Here is a 13,522-nt window from a genome sequence, read left to right as displayed (position 1 = left end):
CCTCGACTTGGCAGCTGGGCTTTAATGCCAAAAAATGTAAGGTCATGCACCTTGGCAGCAAAAACCCATGCAGAACTTATACTCTGAATGGTGAGACCTTAGCTAGGACTAGGGCAGAACGTGATTTGGGAGTAATCATTAGTGCAGACATGAAAACTGCCAAGCAGGTGGAGAAAGCTGCATCCAAGGCTAGACAAATGGTGGGATGCATCCGTAGAGGTTTCGTCAGCCGGAGGCCTGAAGTCATAATGCCCCTGTACAGATCCATGGTGAGACCTCATCTTGAATATTGTGTTCAATTCTGGAGACCACATTATCAAAAAGATGTGCGGAGAATCGAGTCGGTTCAGCGAATTACCACCAGGATGGTCTCGGGACTCAAGAACCTCCCATATGAGGAAAGACTGAATAAACTGCAACTATACTCGCTCGAGGAACGTAGAGAGAGGGGGGACATGATTGAGACTTTTAAATATATCACGGGCCGCATCGAGGTGGAAGATGATATCTTCTTTCTTAAAGGACTTTCAACCACAAGAGGTCATCCGCTGAAAATCAAAGGTGGGCAATTTCATGGCGACACCAGGAAGTATTTCTTCACCGAAAGGGTAGTCGATCATTGGAATGAACTTCCATTGCAGGTGATTAACGCCAGCAGCGTGCTCGATTTCAAAAAGAAATGGGATATGTATGTGGGATCTCTAGCCGGGTGAAGTCTGGGGGTGGGTCATTAGCGTGGGCAGACTTGATGGGCTACAGCTCTTTTCTGCCGTCATATTCTATATGTTTCTATGACTGACCATCTATGCGTCACTCCTATTTGACGGCTGGATCTGAGGATACCAGGAGGGGCAGGTTGGTGGCTGTTGTGTGTAGAAGTCCCATCACAGGATTTGAACTAGGGAATGTCCTCTTGGAAGCATACAGCACCTACTAGCTGAGTCATTAGGCCAACAGCATTTATGATGGGAGTTGTAGCGGCGCTGCCCTAATGACATGGAGAATGCCTCTTACACCCAGATTTCAACCCAGAGCCTCCACTTGCATTCAGCTCCCAGCCTATGACTTCTTCTGGAGTCCCATGGAAGGATGGTCCACCTCTCTTCATTCTGCCATCTCAGAGTGGGCTGGCAGAGCTGCAGTTTTTGGTTCCAGCCTTTCAGGAGCAGGGAAATTGAAGTGGAGGTGTCCTGTCTTGGAAATTGAAGTGGAGGAGTACTTTTCCGGGCTGGCCTGGTTCGATTGGGTACATGAATTAGAAGCTGACTGAAGGCGGTGAGAATGAAGGGGGTTTATTTTTATTGGGCTTATTTAATTTTGCTATTTTTTCCTGCTTTTATTTTTAGGATTTTTCTTTGGGGTTCTTCTGATATTGAAGTTTTCTCTTCTGTTGTGCCTTTTTATGCACCTATAGTATTGAATTTATTGTATTATCTTTTCCCTCTTCCATCTCTTTATATAGGTAAATGTAAGTAATTATTTCTTTCATAGGTACTATAGTTAGATTGTGAGCCTGTTGAGACAGAGAGGGAAATTCAAAGTACCTGATTAGATTTGTGGCCATTACTTAAGTCAATTTAATTGATTTGTAAACTGCTTTGAATCCTATGAGAGATTTAGTGATATATAAAACACCACATTAAATTAAATTAAACCCTTCTGCTCTTTTTTATTTAGAAAGTGTCCTATTTTACTAATCTGTTTTCGCTTGTAAGGCAGGACTTACTATGGGCTAACGGTTAGCATGAGCCCATGCAAACAGTTAATGTCATTCCTTAACATACATCTGTTTAATGCAGGAATTTCTTTGTCCTAATACAAATGGAGGTATGGAATGGGCAGAGAGTGTACCCTCATGTAGAAGTCATTACCATGTATTAACTGTTAATGTAACAGGTAACTTGGAGCAAGATCTGTAGCTAATTGCATCGTGCATTTTGCTGGCCTACATTTCAGGCGCCTATCGCAGCCCTAGGGAGATGCCTAGGGCCGCTTAAGCTCACTTAAGGCCACTTCTAGGCAAAACCACGCCCATACCCAGCCTTGAGCGAGCTTAAGCTAGATGCCTCCTGCACCTGTGACAGATGCCTACAGTGTAGGCAGCCTGCCTCGGATTGTTTTTCTTTAGCAAATGTGTATTCCGATTAGCTGGTTAGACAGCAGTAGGATGCCATTTATGGAATATGGCCCTAGATGTCTAACTTGTGGTGCCCAGTTATAGAATTGCTCCTTAAAATGCAGAGCTTAATCATTGAAGCCCAAAATGTAACAAAGCAATGGTCACCAGAAAGAGTTTCAAATGAAGTTGTATGAAACTACAAGACTGTGGCTACAAGTCTGTGTGTAGTGGAGGGAGTTTTTTTTTTCCTAGGAAACAGTTCCCACGGTTGAAGCTAAACACCTGAATTTTCTGTCTACTACTTCATTTCTTATCCTCATCCATGCTGTGTAGAAAAAACTCCCTTTTCCACCTCAAAGTGCTGGAACATTGTTAAATAGTAAATGAAACCGTTCTTAGTCTTCCGTGGCTGGTATCATGCTTGTTGCAGTTTTCTGGGTTTCGCCGTGTCTGGTCAGATGCAGCGAAACCTGGAAAACTGCGACAAGCAGTAAATGACGCTGTTGAAAATAATTGCCAGCTATGTTCTATAGAGGATGGAGAAGGTCAAACATTATAAGAAAGTTAATACAGGCACTAATTTTCTTGTCTGTGTTCACACAGGTAATGGAGTTGTTATACATTTACCGGGCTTGTTTGAAGAGGCAGAAAAAAATGAAAAGAAAGGTACAGTATATACAAATACGGTACACTTCACTTGCTTAAATCTGGTCAGTAACCCATTAAATCTTTACCAGCTGAAGAATGAAAAAATAGTGATAATTAAATAATACATGGCCCAATATTCAAAAACATTTATCAGGGTTACTTCACCTAGTACCCAGATAAGTGCTGCTAACTGGAGCCAGTCATTGATTTTCAGCAGGTGTCAGCCAGGTACTGATGCTAATCATTGCAGACTGCTCCAGTGCTATCCAGATTGCACCAGACGGTACAGGGACAGAGTGAAGGCAAAGCAGAAAAATATCCAGATAGTGGCAATATTCAATACCACTATCCAGCTCACTGTCTGCATAGCTTAGAACAGAATACACTGATTCTGGATAATTCCAAAGGTTGGTAATATATCTGCTGTCATTTACTATGTCATAACACACCCAGAAATTCAATTTCACTATCCGGATCGCTATCTGCATAGCTTAGAGCAGAATAATTGCTATCCAAGGTTATCTGGATTGTGCTGATAAATATCACTATTATCCAGATGACTCTGTTAGCTGGTGGCATACCCAGATACTCAGCGACAAGATCTGGATAACTATCTGCATATCTTAGGACAGAAAAATTGCTGTCCAAGCTTATCTGAATATTACCATTATCCGGATAACTTGTTGCTGGTGGCATACCCAGATGTTTAGTGACACTATCCAGACATCGGGCAGCATTGAAAATCCAGGAATCTACCTAAATGCATGGCTGTTGTTTAGTAAAACAAAATACCCACTGCAAAGTTTAAATAATAAGCACAGATATGTTTTTCTAGGTAGCCTATTGACACTATCTATAAACATGTTTCTTGTGAAAATAAAATGAAATAAAATCATTGCCTTTAAACACATTTGGATGATTATATACTGTATATTTATATATCTATATATGTTTATTTTTGTGAAGAAAAGTCTGTACATGTATATGTGTGTGATCATTTATTTTTTGGCAACAGAAAATTATACATGCAAGTGGAAAAACATGGAAAAACAGCAAAGTGATCCAGAGCAAGTTCCCCTGACCCTGTTATCTAAAGAATGGCAGGAAGTTGGCAGAATTCCCCAGGCCTCACTAGCCAAAGAGAACAACAAGAATATAAAGAACAGCTTGTGTGAAATTTTGTGTACTCCCGTGGAATACACGTTCCCTATCTCATATTACTAGTTTGAAAGCAGTTTTCGTGAAGAAAGCTAAAAACAGACTGCATTAGGATTTCATAAACTTCCCTTAGTTGTGCTGTTTACTAGCAGTAAATCAGAGTGCAAAACAAATCTGCTGCCAATATTTATCAAAATATTTTTAATTTATGGTGCGTGGCAGCTTTATGCCTTACATAGTGGATGCTGTCATCATGTTTCTATCTCCTCTCCCTAAGAGATCCCACATGCCTGCCCCATACTTTCTTGAATTCAGACACAGTCTTTGATTCTACCACCTCTACTGGGAGACTATTTCATGCATCTACCACCCTTTCTGTAAAAAAGTATTTCCTTAAGATTATTCCTGAGCCTATTACCTTTTAACTTCATCCTATGCCTTCACATTCTGGAGCTTCCTTTCAAACCGAAGAGACTTGCTTCATGCACATTTTATGCCAAGTAGGTATTTAAATGTCTCTATTCTTTAGCACTCTCCAGACCAGTAGAGGTTAACTTTACGAATGGGTATATATCTAATCATGACCAGCAGGTGGAGACTGAAAACAAAACTTTGGGACAGTATATCCTAGCCCCTCCTCTCTATTTCCCTCAGTCTTCTTTCAGTCTCCAGCAGGTGTTGATGTGATCTGTACCCATCTCCCTTGGTAGGGCTGTTGGAATTTGTTTAGGGGGTTTATTGTCCCTGTTTTTGGCCGGACGGAGCTTGGACGGACTCTGTTTGGGGGTTCGTCCGACCTCGGGGGTGTCAAACCCGGCGGGTCTCGAGCGGGGTCCCTCCCCCCACTTCCTCCACCTCCCCATATTTTTTTAGAGGAGCCTCAGCAGTAAGCCTTGCCCCCTAAATCAAGCAAGGCATATTGCTTAGAGAGCCTGTGGAGTCTGTTCTGTAAAAAAAAAAAAAAAAAAAAATCCTGAGGTAGTGCTGGTCTGGAGGGTTGTATCCCTTTAAGAACACTGTATTTTACTGTATTTTTCATCTAACCGGCACTTTTTTACAGCTAGGTCGCGTATGGAGCAATGAGCACTTCTAAAGGGAAAAAGTGCTCATTGTGCTCCAGACGCGAGGCACTCGCGGCCGGCCTGTGCAAGCGGTGTTCAGGCCGGTGCGGTGGAGGAGCTCCGTCGGCAGCGGCTGCAGGCGCCCAGAGCTCCCCGCCGATGGTGCCTCGCGAGTCGGCAGGGAACGGTGGAGAAGCCCGGTCTTCTCCGTCCGCCCACGGAGGGATTCCCCGAGCCGCCGACGGTCGGGTTGTAGAGGATTCCCTCTCAGCTGATATTTTGACAGCTGATGCCGGCTTGCCTGCTTTAGCGGCTGAGACTGTTCAGGTCTCTCAGCCGCTGCAGGCTATGGAGGGAGCTGTTTTGGCGGGAAAGACGCCATCTTCTCTGTCTGGCCCCTCCATTTTGTCTTCCACCTCAGGTGACCTTCCCCCTGTTTTGTCTAAGCAGGGGCAGGTTTCTGCTGGGTCCCCTGCTGTGGCAGGGAGTCCCTTGGGACCCTCGGGGGGTTTTTCCCCTGATTTTTTCTTTTCTTTATGCAAAGCCTATTTTCAGGCGGCTGGGGGTCCCGGTTGCGCCCAGGGGGTTTCGGGGGGTGGGGTTTCCTCCGCGCTCCCTGCGGCTTTGCCTCTCTCGTCTGACGTGACGTCCCCTCCGCCGCCTCTCTTGTCCAAGCGTCCGCGGGTGTCGTGGGACGAGGATTTGTGGTCGGAGGAACGTGTCGGTCTGGAGGAGGACCTGGACCCTTCTGAGGAATTCCAGGACCCTCTGGAGGGGACGGAAGCTGGCGGCGGGTTGTCGGGTTTCCCGTTCTCCAGTGACGAGGCGTCCGTGGTGCGCCTTTTTCAGAGAGATGAGCTGCCTGACCTTATTCAACAGGTTTCTTCGGTTTTGCGTTTTGAGGACGCGCCGCCGGAGACTCCACGTGTGGGGGACCCTCTGTTACGAGGGATCCGTTCCGTTTCCCGCTCTTTTCCTATGCATCAGGATATTCGGGATATTATTCTTGAGCAGTGGAAAACGCCGGAGACGCCGTTTCGGCTGGCGCGCAGCATGGCTCGCCTGTATCCCATTCCTGAAGGGGATCGGGCTACGTTAGCTTCGCCAGTCGTGGATGCGGTGGTCTCGGCTATTTCCAAGCGGCATACCGTGCCTGTTGAGGGCGGTTCGGCCTTGCGGGACTCTGAGGAGCGCAAATTGGAGAACATCCTTAAGCAAAATTTTCAAGTCTCTGCCTTTGGGGTCCAGGCGGCTATTTGTGGGGGACTGGTCGCTCGCGCCGTGTTTCGGTGGGCGGAGCGGGTCTTGGATCGAGAGTCTGATGACTGGTCTCTGGTGGATCAGGAGGTGGCGAAGATTGAGATGGCTGCCTCATTCCTCTCTGATGCTCTGTATGACTTGGTGCGGATCTCGGCTAAGTCTATGGCTTTTGGCGTGGCCGCAAGGCGTGTGTTGTGGCTGCGCGCTTGGGCGGCGGATGCTGCGTCCAAAGCTAAGCTTACTAAATTTCCCTTTCGGGGGTCGTTTTTATTTGGAGAGGACTTGGATAAGTTGATTCAGACTCTGTCGGACTCGAAAGTTCCCCGTCTGCCGGAGGACCGTGCCCGCCCGGCGTCTCGGGGTGGTGCGGCCCGGGGGCATTTGCGGGAATTTCGCAAATATCGCCCTGGGCGTGGGGCTGCTTCTTTCCAGTCTCCGGGGTTTTCCCGGGGTCGGTTCTTCCAGCGCATGCAGCCCTTTCGGGGGGCCCGTCGGGGGGCAGGGAATCCCTCCGCCGGTTCCCCCGCTTCCCGTCCTGCACAATGACGCCTTGCCGGCGCCCCCCTTGGTTCCGGTGGGGGCCCGGCTGCGCGACTTTTTCCCCAAATGGGCCGAGATCACGTCCGATCAGTGGGTCCTGGAGGTGGTGCGGGACGGTTATGCCCTGGAGTTCGCCCGCTCTCTGCCGGATTTTTTCCTCGCTTCTCCATGTCAGACTCCTGGGAAGACGCTGGCGTTTCGCCAGACCCTTCAGCGCTTGCTAGATCTCAGGGCAGTTGTTCCAGTGCCCCCCCCGGAGTGGGGCACGGGCAGGTACTCCATTTACTTTGTGGTGCCCAAGAAGGAGGGGACTTTTCGGCCCATCCTCGATTTGAAAGGGGTCAACAGGGCTCTCAAGGTTCCCTCTTTCCGTATGGAAACGCTGCGGTCGGTCATTCTGGCGGTTCAGCCGGGGGAGTTTCTCACTTCTCTCGATCTGACGGAGGCCTACCTGCATGTTCCCATTCGGGCCTCTCATCAGCGTTTCCTGCGCTTTGCGATCTTGGGTCGGCACTATCAGTTTTGTGCGCTTCCCTTTGGGCTGGCCACGGCTCCCCGGACGTTCACCAAGGTGATGGTGGTCGTCGCGGCAGCCTTGCGGTCGGAGGGCATCCTGGTACACCCCTACCTGGACGACTGGTTAATTCGGGCCAAGTCGTTGCAGGAAAGCTCCCGGGTTACGGCTCGGGTGGTGGAGTTTCTCCGGTCGCTGGGCTGGGTGGTCAACCTTTCCAAGAGTCGGTTGGTTCCGGCTCAGCGTCTGGAGTACCTCGGGGTGCTGTTCGACACCTCCTTGGGGAAGGTCTTCCTCCCAGAGGCCCGGGTGAGCAAATTGCAATCTCAGATTCGCCTGCTTTTGGCGTCCCGGTGTCCTCGGGCGCGAGATTTCCTCCAGGTCCTGGGGTCGATGGCGGCGTCCCTGGACGTGGTGAGGTGGGCGCGGGCCCACATGCGTCCTCTCCAGTATGCTCTGCTCCGGAGGTGGTCTCCCCAGAGGCACGGGATGGATGTTCCGGTTCCCCTGCGAGGCTTGGCGCGCTGCAGTCTGCGTTGGTGGCTCCGGACCCCTCACCTAGTTCAGGGGGTGGGTCTGGATCTTCCGCGGTGGACGGTGCTCCTTACGGATGCGAGTCTCCTGGGTTGGGGGGCCCAGTGCCTGGGTCACTCAGCTCAGGGAACCTGGTCCACGGAGGAGGCCTCCTGGTCGATCAACGTGTTGGAGACCAGGGCGGTCCGGCTGGCGCTGTTGGCTTTCCACTCCCTTTTGTTGGGCAAGTCGGTCAGAGTCCTGTCGGACAATGCCACGGCGGTGGCTTATGTCAATCGTCAGGGGGGCACCAAGAGCACTCTGGTGGCGCAGGAAGCGGCTCGGCTCATGGTTTGGGCGGAGTCGCATCTTCTGGACCTCTCGGCCTCTCACATTGCCGGGGTAGAAAACGTTCAGGCGGACTTCCTCAGTCGTCACTTCTTGGATCCGGGAGAGTGGTGTCTCGGCGCCGAGGCGTTTCAGTTGATAGTGCGTGCTTGGGGGCAGCCCCTGATGGATCTGATGGCTACAAGTGGCAACGCCAAAGTGCCCCGCTTCTTCAGTCGTCGCAGGGACGGTCTGGCCGAGGGTCTGGATGCTCTGGTCCAACCGTGGCCAACGGAGGGGCTGTTGTATGTGTTCCCTCCTTGGCCATTAGTGGGCAGAGTACTGCTTCGCATTGTTCGCCATCCGGGGCTGGTGGTTTTGGTGGCTCCGGATTGGCCTCGTCGTCCGTGGTATGCGGATCTGGTGAGGCATCTGGTGGCGGATCCTCTTCCTCTGCCTCTCGGGTGCGATCTTCTGACGCAGGGTCCCATTCCCATGTTCGACCCGTCTCCCTTTTGTCTTACGGCTTGGCTCTTGAAAGGGGCCGCCTGAGTAAGAAGGGATATTCCGACAAGGTGATCTCTACACTTTTGGGGTCCCGGAGGCTTTCTACCTCTCGGGCTTATGTACTGGTTTGGCGTCTTTTTGAGGAATGGTGCCGAGCGCGGGGAGTGGTCTCTTTTCGCGCTTCTCTGCCTAACATTCTAGAGTTTTTGCAGGATGGCCTGGATAGGGGCCTGGCCTGGTCTTCTCTCCGGGTTCATCTGGCGGCCCTGTCGGCTTTTCGGGGGCTGGTGACAGGTCAGCGTTTGTCAGCCATTCCTGATGTGATTCGCTTTCTTAGGGCGGCCAAGTTGATCAGGCCTCCCATAAGGCCCTCGATTCCCTCTTGGGATCTCAATCTGGTTCTCTCTGTTCTAGTGCGCCCTCCTTTCGAGCCTTTGGATGGCTGTTCGTTGAAGGACCTTACGCTGAAGTCGGTCTTTTTGGTGGCCATTACTTCCGCTAGACGGGTGTCTGAGCTACAGGCTTTCTCTTGTAGGGCTCCCTTCCTGGAGTTTTCGAAGGAGCGGGTTGTTTTGCGGCCTGTTCCTTCCTTTCTGCCGAAGGTAGTTTCTCCTTTTCATGTCAATCAATCGGTGGTCCTCCCGGTCTTGGGTAGTCGGGAGGGTTCTTCTGAGCAACGGCAGCTGCGCAAGTTGGATGTCGGTTGGGTCCTCCAGGCTTATGTGCAGCGGACCCGGGATTTTCGGAGCTCCGATCATCTCTTTGTGCTTCTGGCGGGTCCTCGTCGGGGAGCTGGCGCTTCTAAGGCTACTATTGCGCGCTGGATCAAGGAGACGATTGCTTCCGCTTATCTTCTGAGTCAGAAGCCGGTTCCGGAGTTTCTCAAGGCTCATTCCACTAGGGGTCAGGCGGCTTCTTGGGCTGAGTCGTCGCTCGTGCCTCCGGTGGATATTTGTAAGGCTGCGGTTTGGTCCTCCTTGCATTCATTTGTTCGGCATTATCGGGTAGATGTTCAGGCGCGTCGGGACGCGGTGTTCGGTGAGCGTGTTCTGGTATCGGCCCTTCGGGGGTCCCGCCCGTGAGAGGGACTGCTTTGGTACGTCCCATTCGTAAAGTTAACCTCTACTGGTCTGGAGAGTGCTAAAGAAGGAGAAATTAGGTTCTTACCTGCTAATTTACTTTCTTTTAGCTTCTCCAGACCAGTAGAGGTCCCCACCCTGTCTGTTGTTGTTGTTGTTGGGGCTGTTGCGCGGGCAGTTTTTGGTTTTTGCTGCGGGTTCTAGTATTTTTCTAGGGCCGGGGAGAATTGAAGAACAGCGGCTGTGGCTCGGCTGGCTTAGCTGGCGAGCTGTGGGGACATTCTTCCTTCGGGAATTTCTCCTCTGCATTTTCCAACAGCATTTTGGGTATGTTATTTGTTACTCCTTTCGGAGTATTGTTTTTTCTCTCTGTTGTTTTCCAGTTCTTGGTTCTGCTTGGCTATTCGGCAGACTGAGGGAAATAGAGAGGAGGGGCTAGGATATACTGTCCCAAAGTTTTGTTTTCAGTCTCCACCTGCTGGTCATGATTAGATATATACCCATTCGTAAAGTTAACCTCTACTGGTCTGGAGAAGCTAAAAGAAAGTAAATTAGCAGGTAAGAACCTAATTTCTCCTTATATCTCCTCTCTCACACTTTTCCTTCAAAGTATACATATTGAAATCTTTAAGTGTGTCCCCATAGGCATTATGACGAAGACTATCGACCATTTTAGTAGCCTTCCTCTGGACCGACACCATCCTTTTTATATTTTTTTGGAAGGTGCAGTCTCCAAAATTTTTCACAATAATGTAAATTAGATCTCACCAGAGGCTTATACAGGGGCATCAATACCTTCTTTTTCCTACTGGCCATACCTCTCCCTATGCACCCTAGCATCCTTCTAGCTTTTGCCATCACCTTTTCAACCTGTTTGACCACCTTTAGATCATCACATACAATCACATCCAAGCTGTGCTCCTGTTTTGTTCACAAAAATTCTTCATCCCCTTGGGTTTTTACTCTGAATTAACATACTGCAAACCTAAAATGGCCACTGAAAAATGGTGGTTATAGCAGAGTTAACATATTTGTATGTTCAATCCGTCAAACACAAAAATGAGAAACATCCTTGCTTGTAAAAATAAGTGCATGTGAAAATGATCACACATATAAAGAGGGGAACTATTATTTAATGTTTTCAACAGGATTGAAAGACTGGGAGAGAAGATTGATTATATCAGACAGAGCACATCTTGGTAGGTACTGCTTGATAATCAAGATTTGAAGGTTATGTCGTTACATAACTAATGTTATCATTTCAAGTGTTCATAATTAATGTTCACTACCCAGCTCTTAAACGACCCTTTAAAAATAATTTTTGTGTTTACCATGCTTTAACAACAAAAATTAGCATGTGGTGAGTGTGAAGTCTGTGTGATAACCAGTGTTCCCTCTAAGCGGGCGGGTGTTGTGAGCAAACTTTTTTCACTGTGAGCTAAAAATATCGGGCGCCAGCAAGTTATGAGCCAAATAAATATGTTGCTTTCTACCACAGAACTTCCTTACGTTTGTATGGAATCTATCCCCTTTCAACTTTAGAGAGTGCCCTCTCGTTCTCCCTGCCTTAGCTACTAAGTCTATTCCCTTCAGTACCTTGAATGTTTCTATCATGTCCCCTCTCAATCTCCTCTGCTCAAGGGAGAAGAGGCCCAGTTTCTCTAATCTTTCGCTGTACGGCAACTCCTCCAGCCCCTTAACCATTTTAGTTGCTCTTCTCTGGATCCTTTCGAGTAGTACCGTGTCCTTCTTAAAGTACCAGTGCTGGACGCAGTACTCCAGGTGAGGGCGTACCATGGCCCGGTACAGCAGCATGATAACCTTCTCTGTCTCTTCAGTCCAGCATCTGCCCCTTCCATTCACTGTCTGTCTTTCCCTGCCATCTCTCCTCCTGCCCCCCCCACCCCCCAATTTGGTCTAGCATCCATCATCTTCCTTCTGTTCCCCTCATGGTCTGGCATCTCTATCCTTCCCTCCCCCCTGTGGTTTTTAGCATATCTCTCTTCTCATTTCCTCCACTCAGATCTGATCATTCTCTGCTCTCTCTTCCCTTTTCTTCTCTGGTCTTCCTTCTCTATTTTCTGCCTCCATCTAAATTAAATTCTTTCTTACTATTTAGTCCCGTTTCCCTCTTTTCACTGTGTCTACACACAGCTTGTCACCCCTTTCCCTCACCCCTCCATTATCTTACTATTTTCTTCCCCCTTTATTTATCTCCTCCTTCCATCCAGTATGTGTTCTTTCCCCACTTCCATTCAGCATCTGCTCTCCCTTCTCAACTGACATCCATCTGCCTTCTGCTCTCTCTCCCTTCTTCTCACTTCCATCATCTGTCCCCTTCTCTCTCTCTCTCATCTCCTCCATTCCATCATCTGCCCCTTCTCTCTCTCTCTCTCTCTCCCCCCCCCCGCAACTTCCATCATCTGCCCCCCTTCCCCTCACCTTTGTGGGTCACTTTCTTTCCCCTGAGGGTGGCTCATGTCACAGGGGAAGCTTTGGCCGAGCAGAACCGCTTGATTGACAGTGGAACTTACTTGATTGATGTCGATGCTGGGGCCCGTTGCCGTTTGAAGGAAAAAAAAAAAGGTGGAAAAAAGGAACCTGTAAAGGCGAGAGGAAGGGAAACCTCCAGGACAGCTGCTTTTTGCCCTCCTTCAGCGGCCCAAGAGTTCAGACCAGCAGCGGCAGCTCTGTATGCTTTTAACTTCGGCACAGAGCTGCCCCTAATCAATAGTTTAGCGCGGTTTCATGAGGCAGCCTCGGGGCCTTTGATAGCCGGCCCGCTTCGATGATGCGATGTGGGCCGGCCTAGCAAAGGCCCCGAGGCTGCCTTATGAAACCGCGCTAAACTATTGATTAGGGGCAGCTCTGTGCCGAAGTTAAAAGCATACACAGCTGCCGCTGCTGGTCTGGAGGTGCGGAGACAAGGCAGGAGGCAAACGCGGTGGAAGGCAGGAGTCCCGGCACAGCGACTGCAACAGGAAGTTGCAAGTCAGCTGACGCCGGCCTTTCGTTGCGGCGGGGACCGAATCCTTCACGGACCGGCAAGATTTTGTTTGCGGACCGGCGGTTGAAGAACTGTGCTCTACACTGTGTGCGCTGTGACGAGAAACATGTGCGCTGCGAGGTAATATTTTGTGCGCCTGCGCACCCCAGCGCAGCTTAGCGGGAACACTGGTGATAACTGTTGGTATTCTCAGCAGGTCTCTATGTTATGTTATGAGTATTTGCAATTAGCACAGACCGCACTTACCACCCATGCTAATTGTATAAATGATTAGTGCACAATAAATACTGTGTACTAACTGAAATGTGCTTTCCATACCAATTTTCCACCCAGTTCCCACCCCATGCATGCAGCTTGTGCACGAATTAGCACACACTGTCACGCCAAATTAGCGCACATAGTCACATCAATGCACTAACAGGTACCATATGTGTTTGCTAAAAAGTGTACTAAAAAGGCACCTAAGTAAACACTACAAAGCAGAATTTCATCTCCAGCACCTATTTCTTAAGAGTGAATTTGAGTACCTGAAAAAGCCTTATTAATAAATCCAAATAAACAGCTCAGCTATTTTTGCAGCATAGCTTGTCTCAATGCAAGTAGTACATAATTGTTAAGAGACTATTTATTTTATTTGTATTTAGTATTTATATACCACTAATAGCCTAAGGGGCTCATAATCGAAAGAGAAAACCGTCCAAAAAGCAGCCTAAGTTGGCACTTGGACGATCATAAACGAAAGACGTCCAAGTGCCGATAATCAAACTGGGTTTTGGACGTATTTCTAAA

The 13,522-nt window shown here is 49.0% G+C and overlaps 1 protein-coding gene across 1 annotated transcript in view; it reads left to right on the top strand.

Annotated features, from left to right (window-relative positions):
* Positions 1 to 13,522, top strand: part of ADSS1 (adenylosuccinate synthase 1) — a 101,506-nt gene that overhangs the window by 56,299 nt on the left and 31,685 nt on the right. Inside the window, exons 3-4 of the mRNA XM_033951835.1 lie at positions 2,723 to 2,785; positions 10,875 to 10,925. Coding sequence (XP_033807726.1) covers positions 2,723 to 2,785; positions 10,875 to 10,925 — 114 coding nt within the window. The remainder of the gene's footprint in view (positions 1 to 2,722; positions 2,786 to 10,874; positions 10,926 to 13,522) is intronic.

The sequence above is a fragment of the Geotrypetes seraphini genome, chromosome 7 (genome assembly GCF_902459505.1).
Source record: "Geotrypetes seraphini chromosome 7, aGeoSer1.1, whole genome shotgun sequence".
In the NCBI taxonomy this organism is placed as follows: domain Eukaryota; kingdom Metazoa; phylum Chordata; class Amphibia; order Gymnophiona; family Dermophiidae; genus Geotrypetes; species Geotrypetes seraphini.
The sequence above is the reverse complement of the archived record's forward strand: the minus strand, read 5'-3'. Positions and strand labels throughout refer to the sequence as shown.